Source organism: Sturnus vulgaris, chromosome 5 (assembly GCF_052056855.1).
Source record: "Sturnus vulgaris isolate bStuVul1 chromosome 5, bStuVul1.hap1, whole genome shotgun sequence".
In the NCBI taxonomy this organism is placed as follows: domain Eukaryota; kingdom Metazoa; phylum Chordata; class Aves; order Passeriformes; family Sturnidae; genus Sturnus; species Sturnus vulgaris.
This window is the reverse complement of record NC_142247.1, coordinates 28,223,289-28,248,863: the sequence shown is the minus strand read 5'-3', so window position 1 is coordinate 28,248,863 and position 25,575 is coordinate 28,223,289. Positions and strand designations below refer to the sequence as shown.

General features: G+C 39.6%; 2 protein-coding genes across 2 annotated transcripts in view; both read right to left on the bottom strand.

Annotated features, from left to right (window-relative positions):
* The window catches only part of UBN2 (ubinuclein 2), a 51,424-nt gene extending 47,647 nt beyond the window's left edge, over positions 1-3,777 (bottom strand). Inside the window, exon 1 of the mRNA XM_088165216.1 lies at positions 3,343-3,777. Coding sequence (XP_088021342.1) covers positions 3,343-3,762 — 420 coding nt within the window. The 5' untranslated portion in view covers positions 3,763-3,777. The remainder of the gene's footprint in view (positions 1-3,342) is intronic.
* A 13,224-nt stretch (positions 3,778-17,001) lies between these two features.
* IFT56 (intraflagellar transport 56) overlaps positions 17,002-25,575 on the bottom strand; it is a 45,826-nt gene continuing 37,252 nt past the window's right edge. Inside the window, exons 15-19 of the mRNA XM_014882634.2 lie at positions 24,595-24,664; positions 22,150-22,256; positions 19,870-20,003; positions 18,385-18,519; positions 17,002-17,449 (exon numbers count right to left, since the gene is read on the bottom strand). Coding sequence (XP_014738120.2) covers positions 18,408-18,519; positions 19,870-20,003; positions 22,150-22,256; positions 24,595-24,664 — 423 coding nt within the window. The 3' untranslated portion in view covers positions 17,002-17,449; positions 18,385-18,407. The remainder of the gene's footprint in view (positions 17,450-18,384; positions 18,520-19,869; positions 20,004-22,149; positions 22,257-24,594; positions 24,665-25,575) is intronic.

Sequence of the window (25,575 nt, the reverse complement as noted above, 5' to 3'; positions counted from 1 at the left end):
AAAGGGGGAAGGTACCAGGATGCTAAAATATGGTAGAATGGAATTCCATTTTACATAACTTTATGGATGGCAACTAATTTTATGGCACATGGACTACTCACCAATGAATAAATGAAGATTTATGAAGAATAAAAAACCACCAAGTTCAGAACAGCAAGATCTTTCCTCCATAGAACGAAAAGCCAGTATATTGGCTAATGGTGACCAAACCAGCTCATTAGCATCAAGACCAATGTAATGAGGAAGGTAAGCTAAGCAAAACTGCAAACACCACATAATTATAATATATTTTTCAGACCAAGCATTTAGAGAAAAAATTAATATAAGCTATAGTTACTCCTGAAACATAAATTAAAGTCACGTACTTATTTCCTGCAGGCATAATTAAATATAAAATACTGCTCAATTCATGAAACACCATTTTCTCTACTTTTAGCTGGGAAAAGCTATTCCTCATCTTCTGCTCAGCATATGTGGCTTTTTTCTAACTGTGAAACGAGACAGTGCTGAGCCTAAAGACCAAGTAAAACTTAGTACTTAAGTGTTAACTTGCCTCTCTCCATCAAACACTCAAAGCTGCAGCTGACTATCAATTTGATTAGTTAAGCACTACTGAAAACTCAAATTCAAGCAAGTTTTAGTTTTGACTGTTTCTGAGTGATGGATGGCTCTCAAATTAACACATGACTACTTCAGCACCTTTAGAGCCTGTTCGACAGAAGCCAACTGGAGCTTCTGGCTCATCCACTTTGATTTTGGTTTTATGCACCAAGTCTCAGTTACCCCAAAATAAATGGGAACACACTTTCACTTCTGGCAGCATTTAAGAGGCAAATAAACCCTACGATCACACGAACTTATTACTCACATTCAAAACTTTACATAATTCCTCCCAAAAGATGAACTCTACAAACAACCCTATCAAAGGATGTTCTCTTTTAAGACAAAAAAGGACAAGGACAGCACAAGTTTCTAAAAGAAATATTTCCACTAGCTTCTGATTCAGCATAGGAACCTAAATTTGGAATAAAAGAAAGACAGAAGTTGCACTGCCAGATCAGTTTTGGGATTCTCTATCACTTCATTATTATATAACTATTATTATCATGGCCTATTAAAGCCATATTTAAACTTATGCCTGTGCACCAGTCCTTGTCTTCCTTTGGGGAACTTTTCTTGGTTGCTACAGTTCCAAGAATACTACAAGATAGAAAGACAAGCTCCTGACTTTTTATAACATTTCCCATTAAAATTAAACATTACAAAGTTGAGCAACTTCTTATAAGGGAGAAATCAAGAATAGCTTCCAGAAAACCAAATCAACCTTTCACCCTACAAAAATCTGCATAGTAAAAACAAAGTATCTGAACTGCTAATTTTTAATTGAAACATTACTAAAACAACAAATTTTGAAATCTAAAACTCCACTTAAAACCACAACATTAACTGCCAACTAGTTACTACCTACTTTGAAAAAGCAAATCTCAACATTTTAAATCTTCCCTAATACTAGAGTAGCTTTTCCAGGTTCTACCATATAACAGGTAAGGAATTAAACTGACAGGCCAAGGTTTTACACATGAGTAAAAGTCCAGAATCACTTTAAAAGGATCCTAATTTATGACACTGTTTTACACAGTAAAAAAGGTGATTGTTCCACAAACCAGTAACAGAAGGGCCATTACGATACATTCACTTTAATTTGGACTCTAAGGAGCTAGAAAACACACAGTTTCTTATAAAACATTACTATCACTGTCTCTACCTTAAAAGCAGTTTCTGATCCCAGCTGTACCAAAATCTCCTAAATCAATGCTCTCCCAACCCCAGAAGACATGAAATTTGCATCAGAACTACATCAGAAAGACCCATCTTTCCCTAAGTATGTGATTAAGATACTGGCAACCTTCAGAATAAAAGGTAGTGATGGAACTGCCAACTGCCAAAGGGAAAAGTCAGCCTTCAAGTACTGAACCACTTCTAAACACTAACACAATTTTCACCTTCACAGAACTGCTCAGAAAGATTGCACTTCAGAGAGCAGCATGATTATGCTACACTAATTCTGAGGAGTCATAACTGGCACTGTTTGCCCACAACAGCTGTAGGACAGGATGAACAGAAGGAACCTTTTAACTTGCATGACAAGATCTGAGGGATTAAAATCAGTCACTGATTTTTCTATCTTCCACATTTGAACACAATCCAGTGCGTGTATCCCTCCTAGAGCAGAAAAAGTGAGCAGCCCGCTAAGTATAGTTACAGCACTGTCATCACCTAGAAACACTTTGGTTCACAAGAAAAGTTGATGCTGGATGTAAAAATCCCATGGCAGTATCAGCTGGTATTTGACACTTGCTTTTATCACCAGATCTACCACAACCTTCTCAGTAGTAGTTACTTATTTGCCCTCAGCCTTTCCCAGTAAGAAACACGCTCTGTCTAAAACCGTGTACTGGATTAAAGAGAAGCCACAACTATTTAAATCAAGTACAACTTCTCTGGTATCCTCAACTAAGCATGAGCAGCTGAAGTGTAACCAGCTTAAGGGCATGCGTCTCTCTTTCCTATTTGGAACAGGGGGCCCTGTTGATTGGCTAATGCTGCTTGCTTCCTAAACTTGTCTGCAGGAGCTTGTCCTTAAAAAACAAAGTAGTTAAGTATCAAACACTTTCTGCTTGGGAGGAACAAGCAAAGGAAGAACACTTTGGTTTTTTCCTTAAGTTCTCAACACTTACAGGTGTGGTTACCGGTTCAACATTAACTCCCACTTATCCCTGTCCCCTCCAAGACTACAAAAACTCCTCTCCAAGTCTGCTTATGATCACTTCACTGCTTCTCGAGGCTTATAGCCGAGACGGGCTTTCTTTATTTACATGCACACAGCCTAGGGACAACCCGGAATACAGACCGGCGTGGTCAGAGTTTCATCAAGCTGCCAGTAAAGAGCTCCCAGGAAGGGAGGATGGAACACCTCTCCGGGCAGGGAGGTGAGCCGGGGTAAGCGGGACACAAGGCAGTGGCGCTCCTCCGCCTCAGCCCGCAGCAAAGGCCAGGAGCCCTTGGCCAGCTCAGGGACAAGTAGGAAGCTTCCTCTTCCCCCCAGGGGCACCGGCGCAGCCTCAGCACCAGGAGGAGCCCGCAGCGACGGCGAGGCTGCCGGACTTCCCTGCAGGACACCGCCCCTGTCGCCGTACCGGGACCACCCCCGAGCAGCAAGGGGTAACCGATAACACTATGGGCAAGGCCGGGGCCGCCGGCAGCCGAGAGGAGGAGGAGGAGGCGCGCCGGGGCCCGTGCCGGCGGGAGTGGAGGGAAGAAGGGGAGGGGGAGGTCCCGTACCCGCGAGTCCCCGCACAGCAGCAGCTCCGGGTAGCTGAACTCCACGCAGCCCTCCTCGGTGGGGTCCTTCAGCACCACCTCCAGGCGGACCGTCTGGCGGAGCGGGAGCGCCTCCCGCGGCGGCGGCGGCTCTTGCCGCCCGCTCTGGCGCGGCGGTGGCGGCAGCGGCGGCGGCTCGGGCCGGGGGGGCTCCCGCTGCGGCGGCTGCTCGGGCCGGCCAGGGTCGCGGGGCGGCTCCGGGCGGGCAGCGCTGTCGCTGAGCGGCTCGTGCGGCGGCGGCTCCGGCGGTGGCGCCTCACGGCCCGCCGGAGGCGGCTCCGGGTCGCGGCCCGCCGGCTCTCGCTCCAGCGCCGGGCTCTCGCCCTCGCGGCGCCGCACGGGTGACAGGCTAATGAACGGCACCCGGCGCGGCTCCGCCATCCTCCTCCGCCGCCGTCCCCCCCCCCGCCCGCCGGCCCCCGCCTCACACGTTCGGTGACACCGCTCTCCGCGCTCCCTCCCACCGGCCCCAGCTCCTCCCTCTCCCTCCTCCCCGCTCCGCCGCCCGGTCGGAGCTACCCCTACGTTCTCCTCGCCGCCCCCGCCATCTTGGCGCCCCCCCACATAAATAGAGCAGCCCCGCAGCCCGCGCAGGCGCAGCTGGGCCCGCGTCGCTGCTGTTATTGCTCAGCTTCCCCCGGACGTCAGCGCGGTCGCCGCCGCCTACACGCCGTGGGCGCCGGGCCCGCCCCCGGTTGCCGGGGCGATGCGCACGCCGGGCCCGCCGCCGCATGCAGCCGCGGGGCCTGCGCAGCGCGCGTCCTCCCGGGGCAGCGCGGGGAGCCTGCGGGGGCCGCGGGCCTGCTGAGGGGAAGGTCCGCTGAGGTGCCTAGAAGTCGGCGGCGGCGGGTCAGTCGCCAGGGAAAAGCCACCCGTGCGGGGAGAGCGGCTGTTCCCAGTCTGAACGGCGCGGGCGCACCGTGTCTCGGTAGCATCAGCCCGCGCTGAGTGGAACAGCAGAGGACATCGGGGTTTGACAAAATCGCGCCCTATGGCGGGGTTGATTGCAGCTTGTTCCTATAGAAGAGTAGCCGCTGCCCAGGGTGCCGGTCTGCCTTCGGCGGCCGGGAGCTTGTTCAGCGGCCATGCCTGGTCTGTAGGGCACCAGCACTGTCTGCAGGGAGCGGTTCTGGCTTGTTGGGAAAGGGCTGTTCGAGAGAGAGAGGGGACAACGCAAGGAAGGCAGGGTTTGAGCAGCAGCAGCGAGACTTCCCTCATGAGCAGGAGCTGCCTGCAAATATTGCAAGCGTTTCAGTCTGTCACCACCTACTTTGACAGACTGATGGCTGGTATTTCCAGATGGAAGTATGCCACCAAGGCAATGTGAAGTTTCAGGAAGCTTATGAACATCATGAGCACTGTATCCCCTAGCTTCATTGGAGCAGAGAAAAAGACATTACCATTTATGGGGCACTTTTTAGTCTCAGAAATACTAGATAGGAGTGGGACTGTTCTTTTTTAAAAACGTACTCATGCAAAGCAAGCAATTTACATCTATTATTTTACATAATGATAACAGACTATTCTGTGCATCACATTACTCCGCTTTTCAAACTACATCCATCACCGTGCTTGATGATTTCCTATTGTTACATGGGAAGTCTTTTGACTTGACTTTTTAATTTCAGCTAGACTCCAGAGAAGATCCATGACAGTAGAACAATATTACTGAAACATATATGTTGGTTATAACATCACTAACAGGGAATAGAGGGCATTCCAGAATACTGCTTGCAGCAGCAAGTCACTGGAATGACTGACCCGATCTGAGAAATATAAGCTTTCCTTTTGAAGCTTGAAACTTTTTTGAGCTTTATAGTCTAAGGGACTTGTTTTATCTTAAAGCCTTGCATATTGTGGTGCAACTAGCAAGCTTAGTAGAAGTGGATGTATTCCTCAAGTATGTTTTGACTTGCAGCATCATAATAACATAATTTGGTACTTGCACTTTTTCTGTTGAGAATTTCCTACAGCTATCAGCTGATGCTCAAAATAGGAAGTGTATTTCTGGATTCAAACCGAGTGAGCATCCCTAAGCTCCAGACTCGTGGACCCTGCCAGGAAGATTCTGATTCTCATCGAAGTTTCTGTGTCATCTATGCCATTAAATCCTGTGATGGTAAAAAGGGGCCTTTCCTCAGAAAAAAAAGCAGTTTATTGCACATCAAACAGAAATCGTATGTGGAAGTCACAGGCTCTTCTGCAGCTCTGCTGAACCTTGTTTTTAATTACCAGATGGGAGACTAGACCTTGAAATAAAAATACAAGAAGAATACAACAGGTAGTTTGTTCACAGATATAACCATGGATATATCCATGGAAAGTGATGAAGATAAACTGTGTATTTGAAGTATCTAATGTAAAACTCCATTCTGTCTTTCAGTCTCCTAACTAAGATAAAGGGGACTACTATTCAGAAGTAATCAATGTAGAGCACATAGTCCACAAGAAAATTAGTTTTATGAGTATCTGAATTCAGTGCTTCATACTCTATTAGTGTACATACACCTGGAATCACATCTTTAACATGCTTTTTAAGTAGGGAAAAAATAAGCTGGAAAGGAACAATTATCATCCAACCCATGGTAGGGTTACACAGAAAACCAGAAGTAGTTCTTGGAAATAGTTTCAGATGGCCATTTGTTCTGAGATTGCAGACTTTGATATTAGAAGCAGCCTTTCATATCTAAGGTTACTATGAAATAGTAATTCATATGCCCCTTCTTCCTTTCTCCTAGGAGTTTAATTAGACCAATAAACCCTCATATTTCTATATTATCTAACCTCTAAGCATCTTGGAATGCACATCATATTTTTATAAGGCTTAGTACTTGTTTATGCAACTAGACAAACAGTAGTTCTGGATCTTTGCATTTAAAGTGAAGTCACCAAAGACAGTTTGCTCTAGATTGGAGTATCTGAACTAAATAAAAAAGAATCTTGGTAGCAGATCCAAGCACAGTCGTTACTGGAAAATGTTAATATTACATTTGGTCTAAGATATTAGAATTATTTGGAAAACAAAACAACCAAATTCACTAGATCATAGGCTCTCAAGGAATTTGGTTTTGAATACACCAGAAGAGTTCCAGGCTTGTGCCATTTCAAACACTTCAATGGGAGTTTGATTGTGGGACACACATTTAGAGAGCTAAAGAATTACAGCTTGGCAATTCTTTTCAGGCCTGGATTTCTCCTGTCTCTCAGGTCCATTCCCAGGCTGACAAGCTGACTACAGCTTCAGTTAAGGGAGGCAGTCTCCCAGAGTGATAACTTGGTGAAAAACAGAAGGGAATTAATAATAAAGATTAACACCTGGTGTCTTTCCCATGGGACATCCGGACATGCTGTCCCAGGGATGTTTGTCCCAATTGTCCAATGAACCACTGTCCTGTCCTAGCTGCACGTAACACACTTTAAATACGGGCTGTCTGTACAATAAAGTTGGCCTTTTTTCCCCAAAGGAAGTCCGTGTGTGTTGCTGTCTTTTCTCTCTCTTTGCAGCGCAGTAACCACATTTGATTTGTAATTTATCCATACTTTGTATTATGTTTTGCTATCTGTTTTGTTCTTTGTCATTAAGCTCCATCTCGGGTATTGTCTGTACATAGTATAAGGTGCTGTCATTGTCAGTGCAACACAAAATTTTAAAAGTATCATTTAAAAAAATTAATTAGAGATGTTCTGCCAGTCACTTTCCTTTCTCTCAGGATATGGCCATGCTAAAATAGTCCAACATCGAATACAGACTCCTTCCCCTTGTATGTTATCTGAAGGACACAGAGAGGCATATTAAAAGTTTAAAAAAATTTAACAACTGCACAAAGAGAGCAATTTTGAGGTGCTATTAAAACTGCTTTTTATTTCACTGGTGAAATCCAGTATGAGTAGATCAGACAAAGTGGATGCTTGGAACTACAGATACGAAAGCCACATCAGTGAGCAGCAGTTTGTTGACCTGACTTAGTTTCAAATACAGAAAACAATAGAGACAGACTTTGGACTGGCTTCTCTGTCTGTAGCATTCTCATGCTTTTGGGCTGTTTGTCTTGGTTGTGGTAGAGTCAGAGCTGTACCTTGTTTCATTACAGACCAGTGGTCACTGCTTTCCTGGACCTCGTGGAAATCACTGTGTGGCTTCCTCTGGGTTGGACACCCCACAGCAGCAGGCCCAGGGTCCCACCAGAAAGCAGAGCTGGCCTTATCATCAGTTATACCGGTCTCTAAGGAGCTTGTTTTCAGCTTCAAAGGCTATTACTTTACTTCCATGAGCTATGAGCCTCTTGTCCGTGGATGGGAATGCAGGAGAAAACATGTTCTGCTTGTATAATAATATTACATAATAAGCTTAGGTGGCATGGAATGGCAGTTTCCTTAAGGTGAGAACTGGGATCTACGTTAGAGGTAGCAGCTGTAGTGGCAGCCAGCTCATACCAGTGGCAGTCACATCTCCACTAATCAAAAGTCTCCAAGATGCTTTTGTCAGGTTTAAGCTTGGTTGGCTTTTGTTTTGTTGTGGGTTTTGTGTGTGGGGGTTTTGGTTTGGGTTTTTTTGTGAGAATATCCTCATTTACCATCAGCTACTTCCTCACTATAGCCCTGGTTTGTTATGGTCCAACCATGCATCTTGTTGATCCTTGTGGTCCTTTCACTGGAACTGTTGCCACAGCAGCTGCAGCTTCCATTTCTGTGTCAGATGATATAGCTGCAGGTAGTTTGGTGTTTATGTAGCTTTTACTAGAACTGCTGCTGCATCACAAGAATCCACTGCACCAACAACATGACTAGCATTGCTGGTTTTCTGTTTAATGAGGATTTCTGAATTCAAGTGCGTTTTTTTAAATTTCTTTTTCCTCTTACAGCTTTACTAAGTTACTCCCTGCCAGATCCCGAATCAAGAAATAAACCACCCACTTTCTTTCTAAAATCAAACACCAATCAAAGCCTTTCATATAATTTAGAAAACTGATTTATCTGCAGGATCCTTCCCCCTCAGATTTTTACTGTTGTTCTTTTAAGTAAAAATTATGTTTCCTGAAGAATATATCTCTAGCTTTCTTTCCTCAGGCACATGTATTTACGAGCTGTTATCAGCAGCTCTGCCACAGCCTTAAGAAGTCTGAAGTACACTTTTCAGTGAAGTAAACTGTTTGGAAGGACTGTAGTGAAATGCCAGATTCACTCTAGGAAAGCTGTATGCATTAGAGTCAGGTAATTAGGATCTCCTTTGACAGAGCAATAATACTCATTTGTCACAATTTCAGGAGGAACTGTGATAATGAACTTTATCGCATATTTTCTCCCTGTGAATTGTTCAAGCCTCACTTACTGGAGAATTTGAGACCAAGAGACAGTGAATGCCTCTCCAGAGCTTTAACAAATGCTTTGAACAAATCTGACCAAAAATGCAAGGTTTCAATGGCAATAGGAAGTTTTAAAAATGGCAACAATTTTTATGCAAAAAGTAGTTACTGCTCCTGTAACTGGAAGCACTTTTTACCCCTAGGAATGGATTTAGGTGCATCTTTTACTCACTTGCTGAGATAAGAAGTGGTCTTCCAACACCATCTTTTGTGCCAGAACAACATAAATGGCACGACTGTGTATCTCGGAGGTGGCTGATGAAAACAAAATGTTGGCTTTTATCTCACGTAAGCTAGAAATCAGGGCAGGTCTTCATGTGAAAGAAGTAAAGGGATTTACAGGAAGGGATGTGTCATGGTAGTGTGAGTTCTTCAACCAAAGGTGGGGATGTTAGGGTATCTATCATCTGTGCTGTTCAGAAGAATATTCTCAATGAGAAATTTAAAGCTGACACAAGTTCTGAATGACTGGGGTTTTTATGGCCTACAGAACATTGTAACATTCTTTAGGATAATACGTAGGATAAAACTGCTGACTTACAGGAACCTCAGAGAAAATTCAAAGCCTCAAGAGCTCTGTTTAGATGGAGTTGCAAGTTAGGAAGAAAAAAACAGAGAGAGAAAAAGAATTGCATCTTTGCCAAAGAAGAGCAAGCTGCTTGGAGAAGCTGCTGTGGGAACATCTTTTGAGCCGGTAGAGAAGACGAAATATTAAGACATTAAATATCAGCTCTTAAGTAGGTGCATTTACCAAGCAGAACATGGGTCATCTGTTCCTTTGGATAACAATAGTAAAATCAATTGTAACTAAGAGGAACACTTTTCTAGTTACATCTTATTTTTTACTTAATTGTTAATAATTGTTTCTGCTTCTGGTGTTGAGATTTCTTGCTGGAGCAAGCATAACTTTTCTCTGTAAGCTTTCCTAGGGCTAAGGGTGAACTCAGTAGAGTTTGACAAATAAGCTGTAAACTTCCACAGTAGTAATAATTGCATGTGGTGTGTGGACTCTGTCTTAAATGACATTAATTTGGGGATGTTAGCCCCTGAGATGTTTTCTCTGCCAAGCAGTGAATCCCTAGGAAATTCCTCTTTGCAGATTTACTCTTTACTTTTCTAAGAAGGAAGAAAAAAACAGAGGGGAAAAAATTAGTTACCTTCTAAGTGTTCACAAAAAAATTAAAGCCACTGAATTACTAAAATAACAAGCAACAGGATAAGATAAAGTTGACCTCAAATTGCACCAAAGGGGGTTTCAATTGGATATTAGGAAAAATTTCTTCATCAAAAGGGTTGTCAGGCAATGGAACAGGCCACCCAGGGAAGTGGTTGACTCACACTCCCTAGGAGTATTTAAGGGCTGTGTAGATGTGGCATTTAGGGACATGGTTAGTGGTAGCTAGGATACTGCAGAGTAAATTCTTGGATTCAATGAACTTAAAGTTGTTTTTTTTCAACCTGAACGATTTAATCATTCTTTAAAATAACCTTTTAGTTGAAATCCTGGATTTTTCTTTTTTTTTTAATATAGAAAGAATAGGAAGAAAATTACATCAGAAATAATTACAGAAGGGATTTTGTAGAGAAGTACCCAGAAATATGCGTGGACACATACGCGTTTTTTCCTTAAAAATACATACGTATATACAAAGGGAGCATATTTCAATGAACTGGCAAAGAAACTTAAACTGAGGAGCATCTGCCTGTTATGTGTTGATTGTGACCGTCACTTAAAGAGTACCTAAGCAGAGTTTAAAACTGAAGAGGAGCTGTCTTTGAAAAGAATAGACTTCCTTAATGGTAGCTTTTATGATTCACACCTGCTAATTTGAAAGTGTAAAAACACCTAGATGTTTACAGAGATTGAGACGGATTATGTGCTCTGGGGAGTTGTCCCTCACTTTTTTCCTCAATGCACAATTTCTTTAAAGATACTTGTGGCATGGGATGCTTATCTCCGATGAAAAGCCTGTTCCATCAGGCCAGCACCCCTGGAGGCAGCCGAAGATTACCAAGCTGTCTGAAACTTTAGAGCCTGGTTGTTGTCTTATCTCTGTATTGTTGTCTGCCGGTTTTATTCTCCCAATGGTAATGAAAGTCACACAAGAATATGAGTCATGATTTCCTATAGCTTTGCCACCCACCTGTAACAGGAGTAAGGAGACTAGCCAGGTAGGGAGTTCTCAGTTTGAATTGCAATTTCTACACTTAAAGCAGTAGTAATGCTGTTTAATGAGGTAAGAGGGTGTGGAAGTAATTCTCAGAAGTACAAAAGGTTTTCTCTTGTGAGTGCTGACCTTGTACAAGACAAACACTCTCAGTGTCCTTGAGAGCTCAGGCAGACTGCTGGCTGGAGGAACCTTGGTTACTTTCCACGGTGATATTTTTAGTTTTTAGTGAAATATAAATACTGTGATAATTATAGGAAACTTATTTTTATTAAATATTGTAATATATTTAAAATTATTATAGTTACTGTTCAGGCAACACCTGTCAAGCAATGTTCATCCTCCCAAAAAGGTGAATTTCATGTAATACATATATGTAGATGGCAAAACAATCTTCTAAAAGTTATTAAGACATACAACATAATGTTTGCTGTGACCTCGAAGAAATATTTTTCATTTTTGTTCCTCCTGTGACTTTCAGACTCATTTTACCAAAACTCCAGTTTCCTAACCAAGTTTTTTAATGCCTCTCAGCACTTTGGAAACTGCTTCTACTGATGTAAGTTCCACACCTAGATAAGTGCACATTATCACAGACAGCTGAGAGTGATTGCATAAACAAATTACCACATTTTTAACATTCATACAAGCTTATGATCAGAATAGTCAGAAGCATACTTTGCATGTGCAGTTCAGCATTTTCATACTTCCATGATTTTATTTCCAAGCCAAATTGCCTTCAAAAAAGCAAAGCACATATTTATCACCGAGAATTAACTACATACTGAACTTGCAGATTCAACACAAAGCTGCTTTTGATTTTATGCCACAGCATAAAATTATTATGATTTAATGCCACAGCATTAAAAATAGCATCTGAAAAATTACATATGAAAAACGATTTTTCATACATGAATAATTTAAATAGACAAATGAAATTCTTTAAAACTATTTTCTTTCCACCTCAAGTTGGATTTTGAGAAGACATGAAATGTGAAGTTTTTTGAGGATATTGAAACAAGTGTAGAATAGAGGAAATAGAAGTGACAATTTTAATAGAGTGGACACTACATACTTGAAATGCTTGTGAAAACAAACTATATAACAATTCCATTTCAAATGTAATTTTTCTGACCTTTAAAGAATTACCCCTGACATTGGTAAGTAATAGTACAATCTACTCCTATTTGAACATTTCCTCACTGTTTTAAGAGACTGATTATTCCTAGTGTCATGCTGATTTCTGGTCTTCCACAGGACTTAGAATTTTACAAATCTGAAAATATCTTGCCTCAAATGCCTGTGAAGTGGGAGCAAGGCAAGTCATGTCAGAAGTGGTGCAAGGGGAGGAAGGGAGAAGTAGAAAACAGCAGTACTTTAGCAGTAGTCCTGCAAGGCCCATCACATTAATGGGGAGACAGGAAGGGAAAACAGTAGGGAACGAGAATGTGCAGAATGAGAAGTGGACACAGTGATAAAACCTGCTTGAGAATAACTGGCTAAATCAGTCGGGAGTCTTGTAAAGCTTGGCTCAGAAATTACTTTGTTTTGACCAGAAAATAGCTCTTCTGCCTTTAAATGGTGGGGAAAACGACCACAATTTTATATAGACAGCTTCTCAGTTTGTTCAGTAATGACTACGTTCAGCATGTGGCATCATGAGTAAGTCAGACAAAAGTAAGACTGAACTGGTAGAATGAAAACACTAGGATAATCATCAGTATGGGAATATACCAGGCTTGGTTTACCAGGTTCTATAATTTAATTTTTGTAATGTTGTCTTAGAGATAGCTTTCATACATGGATTCATGAGACACAATGACATGTGATATGACTTAATTCACCAGCTCTGCAAAATATGATACTGAATTTTGTCACATAATGGCTTCGCATATAATGGCCTCACCCATTAATGTAAGGCAAGAAAAAGACTACAAGTAGCTTTAGAGTAGACATACATAATGATCCCATCATGCTTAAGAAGGACAAAATTATCTAAGAAAATTGTAGCTGTTACAATGAGCAATGCAGCTGTTGGAATTGGAGCATGGTTCTTTTCTACACGATGTAAACAATGTCAACATCATTATATGTGTTCTTAGAATGTTACCTTTTATAATTCTGCACTGTTGTGTAAGTTTTTTTCACAGAACTGGCCACATGGAAGCTGCTCACAGTGATCAAGGTGGAGTCTAAGGCTCACCAGTCATGTCCAGTTAAGGACCAGCTTGAAGTGTGGTTTAAGGACTGCAAAAAACTCAATGCAATTCCTAGGTTCATGGAACAGCATACATAGTATCCCACTTTTTAGTTTGATTCAGCTGTATCTGAGAATCACACAAACTATGAGACAGCATATTTCCTGTTCAAATAACTGAAGGCTCACGGTCTTGAAGATCTATTGCAAAAACATATTAAAGACCATTATTTATTTACTGCATTATTTTAAACTCTTCTAAAGAATTACTAAGAATAATACAATGTGGCACAACTAAGCTCAATTCAAGCATGTAAACATGAATTGAAATGGAAGTTCTCTTTCTGTTTGAAGAATACACTATGTCTTCTCAAAAGTCACAGCTCTTACTAAATATAGACATTACTTTTATTTTTAAATCTATAAATAGGTGCTAGTGTAAATCGTCAATTAAGCGAGACCTGTAAGGAATTTAGGAGCTGTCCCTTGCCCAGAAATGTGAAATGCCTGCTTTATTTGCTCCAAATGAAAGCTTAAACTCTACAAAGTCAAAGGTAACCTTTTAGGATGTGGCTAAATGTGTTTGCAGGGCCAAAAAAAGATTTGTTTCAAATGATGCAAAAGGACTTGAGCAACTGGACTCTATCAGTTTCTCTGGGATGCTGAAAGGCTCATCTAATAATAAAAGGGAACTATCTCCTATCACATGGATCTTTTACAAATTTAGCTGAATATAAGAATACTGCAGTCCCTACACATGCAATGCATACCTTTCTGATGTATCATATACCTAATTTTAAAGAACAGCATAATACCGTATCTGTAAGGTACACGTTAAATAAGTTGATAATGACAAATGATGAAAAGCAGCCATCAGTCAGCAATAACAATGTCTTGAGGATCCTGGAAGTCTGGAGGATCCAACATACCCCTTGATGACCCAGATATAGCTGTAAAGCTGCTAATAAATAGCTACAGAGAAACAAACTCATAATTAGTGGGGATAAGTAGTCATGCAGAGTGATCTGCATAAGCTGGAAAGCTGAGCCAATTGGAACAAAATGTATTTTTGAAGAACAAAAGGTAGGCTGTCTCTTCCAAAGGATAGACTGTATTCTGGAAAATACCAGTTCTGGAAAAATCCTAGATATCATGTCCCAGCCAAGAACCAGTTTAATGCAAGGTTCCCCTGTGACAATATGGCAAAAAGAGTGAATGCAGTCTTTGAGTAGCCATGCAGGAGAACAGCAAGCAGCACTGTGGAGAAGCATATTCCAATGTTACATACAGAGATAAATTACACCCACTGCTAAACAGCCGTGTTTAAAAAAAAAAAAATCTGTTGACAAACCCATTGCCAGTATTCTAGCCTGCAAAACACCTTTACAGAGGAAGCTGTCTTTCATACAAACAAGAATTGACTTGCTGCACTTTAAGCATACCTAAAGATGAAAAAAAACTCCACAGAAAACAACCAAAAAACCAAACCCAACCAAAGAATGCTGGGCTTTAATGGCCAACAGCAGTGATGAACATTGGAAGAACTGAACATTAGAAAACAAGGCTAAACAAGTTGAATTTAGAATTAAGGTACAATTTATAAAAAAACAAATATGATTTAACCATTTGAATAATTTTCAAAATAAAGATTTTCATTATCCATCTTCAAATTAACACTCCTAAGTTTTTCTGGCAAATATGTTTTTGTAAGTCGAGTTACTTACTGGATTCAACACTGGTGAAATCTACCATCTTTCACTCTGTAGTGACAGGCCAGCTTATCTAGCAGTTGATTAATGACTTGATTTTAAGGTTACTGGTAACACTAATGCAATTGTCTACTTATTCAATGACCATGTAATAGATTGAAAGGGAAGAGGGCAATTTGGAAATGAAACTTCAAAAAGAGTAAGTGGAAATTGCTTCTGGAGATAATACAGAGGAAAAATGATTAAATGGTAAACTAGTGGGCAAAATCTAGACATTTTCTTCAATGTATGTATAGCTCCTGTATAGTGAAGCTACAGGTAGCAACAGCCATTTAGGTAATTGTTTACTTTGTGTCTGACTATCTAATAGCCAAGTTCCTCATTCACACTCAGACAGCTTTCTTATGAAAATCAATGAGCCAGCTTCAAGCTGAGGGAACCACAGAAACCTAAATGCTTGCTACAGTCCAGGGTATAATGTGACATGACTTTTCTTTCACAGTGAACTTGCTCCCTCCAGTTTAATTCACTTAGATGTTACTGCCATAGCTGTTGTTCAGGTATTAACAAGTTTAATTCAAGGTTGACTTTCTTATCCATCAGGAATGGATCAGCACCCAACTAAAAGCAGTTACACGCTGTTTGGGATTTGGCTTTCTCTACTAGTCACTATTAATGCTATGATTGCTAGCACAGTACCTTCTGTGCATTCTCTGTAGCTTATTTTTCCAGAATCAGATGGTTATTCAGAGTATAGGAAATAACTCTAATTTCCATATTCTTCCTTGAAATTATAATGATGCAGCAATTTCTTTCTGCCTTAGTATTCCTTTCATTACATTATCTGAAATGCCACTGTTTCAATTTTTTATTCACTTACTCCTGACCCAATAAATTTTACTCATTTTCCTGACTCTGCACATGCATTCTTCACTGCCTGCTTGCTCAATATGTCACTTTTCTTGTTTTCCTCCACATCTATCTTCACTCCTAGCTATCTTATTTAGAATACCTTAACTCCTTACATTTCCACAGTTTAGGGAAATATGGAAAAGGACAGGGATAAAATTTTACCTATTCTTTACTACTTTTCATTTCTGTATCAGCTAAAGCAACTTCTCATCTCTGCTCTTTGAATATGACCTCAGATTAAATAATGTAACACACATTCTAGACGTATTGCTAAAGAAATATAAATACCAGTTTTTCAATACTTTTCTTGTTCTGCATTTTAATAGTGCCTACATATCTGTTCTATTACCGAGGCCTAAATGCTAAGACAGTGTGTAAAGCACCTTATTTCATCACTGCTCAAAATTTCATCATCAGGGCAAAGCCCTGCAGTCCCCTGTTATATCTTAAATGATAAAAGCTTTATTATCAGTCAATAAAATGCACTGTGCTAAACCCCATGTTATCTAACATATCAAATATGACATTATGGCTACAGTAAATAAAGGTGAGGTTTTAAAAAAACCTTTTTCCCTAGTCACAGACAAGAGAATTTAAAATTGGCCCCCAAGCACTTATGCTGCAAAGCCATCACACTTATTCCAGAAGATTCAACCAACATGTAAAATGGTCTGTAATGGATTTGGATGCTCTTCAGCTCTCCTGCAGGTTAAGCTTCAACAAAGGGAGTAATTAGATGCATTTAACATCTGCTACAAAGTCACCAACGTAGTTTTTTGAAGCTTTGTACCAAGATTCATAATTGTATTCCCAATCTGGTTCCAAGTTAATTAAACTGAGATGGAAAAGAAAAATGCTCAAAAGTAAAGTGTTTTGTAACTGCTTTCAGTGAAAATACTGCTCCTTTCACACCTCTTTTGAATGAGTGTAACATTGCCCCTGTTGAAAGGCCTATTGTTGCCAGTGTGATGGATCAGTTTCTAGATTTAAGTGCACCAATGTACTTCTAGCCACCTGAACAGTGATACCCACATTTTTTGCTTAAAGCAGTAGAACCAGACACATTGTATGGCAGAAAGGTGTGCATATTCCACATACACCCAGCTGCCTTAGTTTCACCAAACTAGCATAAGATTAGCACCAAGGCCTTTGACTGATTAATGAACATGCACTTCACAATCAGCCACAAACCTGCCCTCTTCCACGGCAAAATGAATATTCTATTTCAACTTCTGCAGTATAAAGCAACACAGACCAATCCGACATTCAACTGTAGATTCAAATAAGAGCTTTAATCAATGCACAGACTGTAGAGAATATGGTATTCTGAATTCCCCTCAAAAGATAAAAAAATACTTCTGAAGTATTTTACAAATTTATAAAATGTAAAGTTTCCTTTTAAAAATAATATACAAATGTTTTTTACTACGAAATATATAACACATTTTTATGTTATAATTGTTGCCTTCTCTTAGAATTATGTATTCCCTGAATCGTTTTCTGTAAAAATACAGTAGAGTATAATAAATCCAAAAGTATAATGAATATATTGCTCAGGACGGTGGTAAATGCTGAAGAAAATAATTCAAAAGATCTCTTTATCCATCAGATTGCTAAAGTTCTCATGTGAACTACATAGACATGAATAAATGTTTTGAGTGTTAAATTTCAAAGTGAGATTGATTGAACAATACCGTCAGTCAAATAAGTCTCCATGCTCTGAAAAAGATGATAAGAGAGAAAACAATCCTTAGACAAAAAAAAAAACCAAATTAAGGTATTGGTAGTTGAAATTCATTCAGAAAAGGATACTCCTCAGAATATGCTTTGTACTTTACCCCAGATAGGTAATCTATAAAAGTCCTAAAGAAGAGAGACTTTTCACAAAGGCATGTAGTGACAGGATGAGAGGGAACGGTTTCAAACTGAAATTACATTTAGCTTAGATATCAGGAAGAAAGTTTTTACTATGAGGGTGGTGAGGCACAGGAACAAGTTATTCAGAGCAGTTGTGGATGGCCCATCCCTTGAAATATTTAAGGCCAGGTTGGATAAAACTCTGAGGGACCTGAGCAGCTCTGAGTGAAAGCTGTACCTGCCCATGGTAGGCTGGAACTAGGTGATCTTTAATGCCCCTTCCAACCCAAGCTATTTTATGATTATATGATTCTGTGTTAAGCCTTTTGTATTATCTGATACCCTAGTAGTGCCTAGTGGTATCACTGTCACCATCTCTTTCTGCCACATTCCATTACCTGCCGAAGTAGGTTTGTCTGAGTCATGTAACATGATTCTTCTCCAGAGGCCAGAAGGCTTGTTGGAGAAACCCTCCCAACATGCAGTAACTCATGTGGAGGAACGTGGGGACCATTTGAGGAGCACTTTGATTTTGGGGACAGTTGAAACTACTATTGAAAAAAATGAAACTTTGAGGAATAGAGTGGTGCAACAGAAAAAGTACCAATAAAGTTTTAATTAAAAAAACCCAAAAACACAAAACCAACTTGCTGTATGTTTTGAATCTCACTACAGGACACACTTCCTCAGCTGGGTCAACCTGTTTGAATGCCTCAAGTTCTGCAAGGAAGGAGACACCCAGAATGCACAGGAAAAGCCAAGACTCTTGTCTTGCAGCCAGACATACATCAACTCACCTGGTTCATTTTGTGACATTGACTCAAAAAGGGACTCTGTTCTCCTTGGCCCACTTTTTCATGATGCGAACAATGTATTCTACTTGAGAATTACCAGTGCTCTTCAGAAGGTGCAGTACTTCCCGCAAAGTCTCTCTATAAATGTGAAAAGCAAAGATTTAAGTGAGTGTTAGACCCAACTGATACAATAAACTATTCACATCACACTATTTCACAAAACATTCATCTGCAGTGCTGGAATAGGTTAAAATGCATGCTAGGTGCAATCCCAGAGACAAAAAAAGCAACTGATGAAAAGGTCTTGTATACAATTGTAAAGAAATAAGTTAAAAAAAAGTCACCAAAATATTAGTTTAAGAATTAGTTTAGTATGTACATATGTGTGTATTTGTATACATACCCTTACTCTTGCAAAATTGTTCCCCAGAACGAACCAAACTTCAAAAAATCTTTAATGTTATTTGCTAGTCTTTAGTATGGCAACATCTAGCTAAACACTGCCAAAGCACCTTACACATAACACAATACACATAAACACAAATAACATAAAAATCAACATTCCCAATAGAATAAACCTATTATTATTAAACCTATATAAATCCTGCTGCAGTTTGCCAGTTAGTTTATAGTAAGAACTTAACTGCATCAGGCAAGCTATGTGTATTTTACTGCATGTACTGCAGTGATTGCTAAAAAGACACTTGAAAGGTATAGTAGTTAATGAGATTCCAGCAGAGAAGTGAATAGAAGGAAGACCAAGATACACACTTACCAGTCATGTAGGAAACAACAACTTTGGCCAGAGGACAATGGCCATCTGGCATCACAGCAGAATACTCACAAGGGAGCAGTTCTTAAATACTGCTTAAGCAGTATTTAAATACTTCACTACTCTCTCTCATTCCCCCATCCAGTGAAATGGGCCGAAAACAAAATTATCAGTAACACAGATGATTTCCTTTAAGCTTTCATCAAGTAAGTATACTTGTGTGACATTGTAAGTGTCTTCAGAAGGCAAATTTTAATGTAAACAGTCTCATCTACTCCTTTTTTAGAGAAATAATGTCCTTCCTACAGTGTTGAGTAAATGCTTCCTTAGTTCTGTTCTATGCACCTTAAAATGTCATGTGATAGTTTTCCATTTTTACACCATCATCATGAAATTATGTTGTTTTCCCCCAGTTCATGAACGTACTACTACACTTATGACCTAGCTTTTCCTAGTGATGATGACCAAAGTATTTTATAGTCCACAGCTTGCTCATAAATTATTCTCTGCCATATATTCTATAACTGTTGGTGTGGAAGATACACTTCAAGTCAAACACTGCATATGGAGCCTTTGGACAGAGCCTTTCTCTGAAAGGTTAATAAAAGATTGGAAGATTATATCTAGTCCTAAAGCTGAGATTATGATTCTGGCTTATAGCTAGCTGAAAATAGGAAAAGAGCAAAATCAATTCAGATACAACACAGAATACTCACTTTGCTTCTCGGCCAGCTAAGATCATTTGAAATACACCCACACAAGCACCTCTCTTGCCTTCCCAGTATTCAGGATTATTGTCCAGTCTCTCCAGAACATCAAAGGCTTTGGCTGAATAGTAAAACTGACGCATCTGCACAGAAAATGAAACATTATTCCTGACCACCTTTCAGAAGGGGATTAAAAACACTGAGCTCAGTTTTCTGAAATCAGCAGTAAGTTGTAGAAGCAATGTGCATTTTCCTGTTTTTCTGCAGGCAGCAAGTGACACAGAACAGCGACATTGCAGCTGGGGAGATCAGAAACAGGTGGTATAATAACATCTTTTTGTGAGGTGGTCTTATCCAGTGTTGTACTAACTATACCAAAACCTCTGTCAGAATATCAACCTCCAACTAGTCCAGACATTTGAAAATGAAACATTTCCTCATGTAGGCATGGCCACATATTTGTTTATCTTCTGGGTTTAACTTATTTTTTTTTTCTTTGCTGTTACAATACAGTCAAAAGAAGATTCAGTGACTCTATAATCCAAAATTTTTCATAGCATAGGAAAATCCAGTGTGTACCCTATCTTTTCTGCTTTAGGTTCTCTACTTGTAATTGGGAACCAGGAGCAAGTTGCTTGGCAACGGTCAATGCAAAATGAGTGACCAGATTAACTGTGGCTTTTGAAGTCATCACAGCATATCTCATGTGGGCTGTATGAGTGTTCTCCACTTGGGCAAGCCTGAAGGGCAATGTTGTTTGTGACTAGCATCTTCCCATGAGAGATCACAGAAGGTAGACTGAGTACAACCTCCTGTCCTTTGGTAGCTGGAAGCCTGCAGAGAAAAAAGTGCAGGCTGTGGGAGCTACATTTGGAAACCTTAGTCAGAGAAACACTGGTACTACAGGATGAGTAATAATTCTCTTTTCTTCACATAAATGTTGATTTTAACCACTGGTGACTGGCAAACACTTAAATGTATGGGAATAAAGATAGTGAGTATGAATGCTATCAGATATATCAGTTAAAAAGAAAAATTAGAATACTGATCTATCCAAATTAGTATTTGATCTAGTTCCATTGAGCAGGTAGAGGTTTAATGTTCTCCTTCTATCTGGCATAAATCTAGGAAATGCTTCACCCCAAGTCATGTGCTGTTCCCCATGTGGATAAGATGGGCTATTGCATAAAAAGCATCAAGAAATTAGCATGAAATCCTGCATGCCAACTTCTTCACTGAACAATTTCTACCAGCACGGCAATGAGGTATCCAGCTACACCAACTCTCAGGATACTGTTTACCTTGTTCCATCTATGCTCATTCTGTTTTCTTTTGAGTAAAGCCTAATGCAACTGCCTTCTTAAGTTACATCTCTGGTGCTGTCTGTGGACCTCCAATATAATGCAATGTTTCAGAAACAACTGAAAAATGCCACATAAAATCAAACAACATGGACCTTGCCATTTACTTCAAGAGGTACAAATAGCTGCTAGTGTAGAAAGATAAATTATAATATCAAAGTAGCGATTTTGGAGCAGTCATTTATGTAGACACATAATTAGGCTGAAAAATTTAGTTCTATAAATGCAGCTTTTAAGAGCTCTAGATAAATCCAAAATGTGGAGCTACTTCTCTTCAGGATAAGAAGGTTTTGAAAAAAATTTAAGACAAAGCCATCAACTGATTTAAGTGAGACTTTAAATGATCTAGAGATTTTACATGAGGTCTGATTGTCAACTTGCTTTCACAAATTGCATCTATGGGAAACACTAGAGGCAGAACCACTTGCTTGAGCAACTAGACTTTTAGGGTGCGATGGTAACTGAGTACTTGAAAGATGTACAAGAGAGAATTATTTCAGTTTTACAATATTGCTTTTGAGATCACAAGGAGTCTCTCCCATCACAAACTTTAAGGAAAACACAATACTGTCTCCCCTCAAGAAAGGAAAAAAAAAGCAGCATGAAGTGTCTTGCTGAATCTATGCTAGATTTTTTTCTGTTAAAGTTTCTACCCATAAGGAATCCCTAGTAGAATCAACTGTTATCATTATTGATAGCTCAAGCATGCAGTAATTTACCAACATTTTAATCAATGGGTTCTCTACCAAGAAGGTCTGTAGGTTAAAGTACTGACTAATCCTTGCCAACTCATTCACATTATTAGATATCCTGCCCTCATAAAAGAAAGCTCACTAGTGGTGACAATGATAAAAAGTATCAAAAAAAGACTGTTGGTATTATCACTGAATTAACATGCCATACACCAAGTTCTGAAGAGAAAACTCACTTTGTAACAATCATTTGCAATGAGCTGCAATAGGTTAAAGGAGTCCGCTGAGGTTTCCATCTTCAGATAGAGCTTCCAGGCTAGCTGTGGTTTCTTATTCATAATATCTGCAGTAATAAGAAAAAGATGGAATTGTGAAAAGAATATGCTACACACAATATTCAGTAGCAGGTGGAACGGATATTCCTGTATTTCTTTGTTTAATGTAAATGCCTCAGCCACGAACATGAGGCTGGGAAGGGAAACTTCTCTTCTGCCTTACTAGTGATAACAGCCAATCCAGCAGAGAATACCATTGTCAAAAGGAATAATTATAGTGGTTACATCTTAATTTATATTTCACAGATAACAATAAGAACAACTCTCATGATTTGAGATGTGATTAAGGAACAGAATGGAAAGCATCAGAGAAGTTTTTTATGCAGGACAAGGAACTGTGGCAATCCATTTATATGGTAAAATTTAGGATTGTGTGTTCTTACGCACAAAAAAATTTTAATTGGCACCAAACTGAGGTCTTTAATACTTGGTGCCCACGTCAGTCTAAACATTTAATTCCCATGATTCATAACAAATCAAAAGAAGAGGGGAGAGGTTGAAGTCCCTCCAAGCATAACAAAACTTGTCATTACTAGAAAAAATGTTTCTAAACTCCTGAGATCCTGTGCTAGTTTTAAATTTGTATATATGACTTGAATTTTTCATTGGTCTTTAAACATCACTGGTATACATAGAAATAAATCAATCTCAATATTCCATCTTGATGAGGAGAAATTCTTCTACAATGTTTAAACAGAAAGGTTCTATTTCCTGGTGATAAGAAGGCATTCTCTTGAATCTATGGTTGGTATTCATAATTCCAGGCTCATTCAAACACTGGGAGAAAAGAAAATTAATTTAAGTTTTCCTTAACAGCTGCTCTGGGAGTATGTGGCTATTCACATAAGGATCACTCTTGTGCTTTTTCAAAAGAGGGACTGTTTAGCTTGTTACATCTGTGTCCACCGTGTCTATACTTATACTGCAGGTAGAATGGGTAATAATCAACAATAAACATGCAATATCAAATCACAGAATTTATAGACTCTTCTCATTTAGGAGGCAGCAAGACATCAAATCGGATTTATCTCTCATCAACTCCAGATACCACATACAGTGGTAAACAGCCAGTTCTCAATTTCCAACACCAACCTACCTAGAGCAATGCAGCTCTATGATAATCTAATGTTTTTTGACCTTCTCTTCAAGGAGAATTTGGTATAAATAGTACTATAATACTAAACAAAAAAATACATTCTGTCATGCAAAAGGATGCATGTCTCTGGTACTTTTTGCCCCTTGGAAGTATTTCAGCACTGAATTTTTACCATTCAATCCTTAATTGTACTCTGACATTAATGTATTACAAGGTGATCTGTTAGTAATTTACATACTTCACACAAAAAGATAACTATATATAAAACACTCAGACACAATCAAGTACTGCATCTTAATTAAAAAGGAAATAAACTGGCACATCCTAAAACAGTCATAGATAGGCATCCCTATGTGTGATGTGCCTGTCTGGAAAGATCATATTAGGAGATGTTTACTACATCTGCAATATGGCATAACATCCAAAGCTTACATATTTACATTCCAGTATAACTGCTGAAAATGGTTTGATAAGAAAACATTTTTGTAATGAGGCACCGTAAGGAAAACAAATTAGCCAAGGGAGTCTCAGACTCGAGTCCTTAGAAAAGTATGTGGCACTGCAGCTATCTCTGTACTTAGGTGTACTCTGCAGCTTTTTAAAAACTGATTCAGAAAAAGTAAATAAGATTTGCTACAGAATGTTAAACATGGCAAAAGTTTCCTGGAGTCAAAGAAATTCAAAGAAAGAACTCTTCTAAAAGTTTTTGGAAGAAAAACACATGCTGGAGATTATAAAGGCTATCCCTCAGGCACAGGAGTTTGGACAATATGTAGAGTAACATGGTAGGAAGAAAAATACTGTGTATGCTTGCCTGATTCCTCTCTTCCCTAGACATCTGACATTGGCTAACCTTGAAGGCAGACAGACCCTTGAGCCTGACCCAGTATGAATGCTTCTATTTTGTGTTCTACTCTGAACATTTTAGAGTTGTAACTCAGTCTTTTAAGTCAGAAAGTCTTCACTCAAGCAACTGAGTAGACAATTGAGGAAAAAAAAGGGTCACTGGTCAGGACAAAGCTGCATTGACAGTACTATAACAGCATTGCACTGAACCAGTAATTGCTTATAAAAGCCAGATGTATGAAAGGTGCAATAACCACCCACACTATAACTAGTGCAATCAGCTTTTCACTTTCATAGTCCTGAATCCACCTACAACATTAAATTCAATTAGGAAAGTGGATTGCCAAGACTGACGCAATAGAGGAGGATCTGTATTCTGCAATGTTGAGAGTAAAATGACTCACAACAGCGAGCCAGCCAGCTAAGGTAAACAAAATCACTTTTTATCTTCTCACTCTGGATCAAAAGGAACACCTGCAGGAAGAAGGAAAATAAAAGGTTATACATGCACGTACTTTTGAACAAACAGAAGGCAAACCTTCCTCATTTCAACACACAGATAAGTTTTAAGTCACACAAACAACTGCTCATGAGAAGAGTTTGGATATGCAATTTCAGTGTAGGGGGCATCCCTCTGTGTGGAGTAGGTGGAGGATTCACACAGCCCTGTTTGTCAAGGGACTTGTGCAGCTTCAGAACACCAAGCTGTGCAGAGGGTGCGGCCTGCCCTGAACGAGCGCCAGTGGGCGGCCATGCAGCACAAACAGCACAAAGGAACACTGGGCCTGTGGGAAAAGCCATTTGGAATGTGTTTGTTTAGAAAGCAATGCAAGCAATTATATTAGCATCTTCTTGAAATACTGGAAGTTTCACATATAGATGACACTTTCCTTCCGTACATGTCAGAGATCATTCCAGGTCTGCAATGCAATGAGCCATTTCTAATCATTTCGGTTTCATTAAGGTTCTCAGGCAAAGCATTCATCTTTTGTACCTTACTGTACAAATACAGGTTTGTTACATTCTACATAAAAAAGGATGTGTGGGGGAGGTTATACATTTTAAAGTGTACTCTAACTTTGGTCTAACAAAAAAAAAAAGCTATTTATGCCTCTCTCAAGTATATTTGTAACTATACTGGATGCTACTGGCAAAAATCAAAATACCTTTACAGGAATAGATGTATGCATAAACAGTGAGTTACACCAATTACTGACATTTGTATTGCTTAAATATTGCTGATCCCCTAATTTGGGGGGGGGAGGAGAAGGAGTAATAGGGAAGAGATAAAAAGAAAGCAGCATTATCACTGTAAGTAACACTTTATCATATGTTTTATTTTATTATGTCCAGGGAGTTATGCTTTTAAATAACTTAGTAAGTGC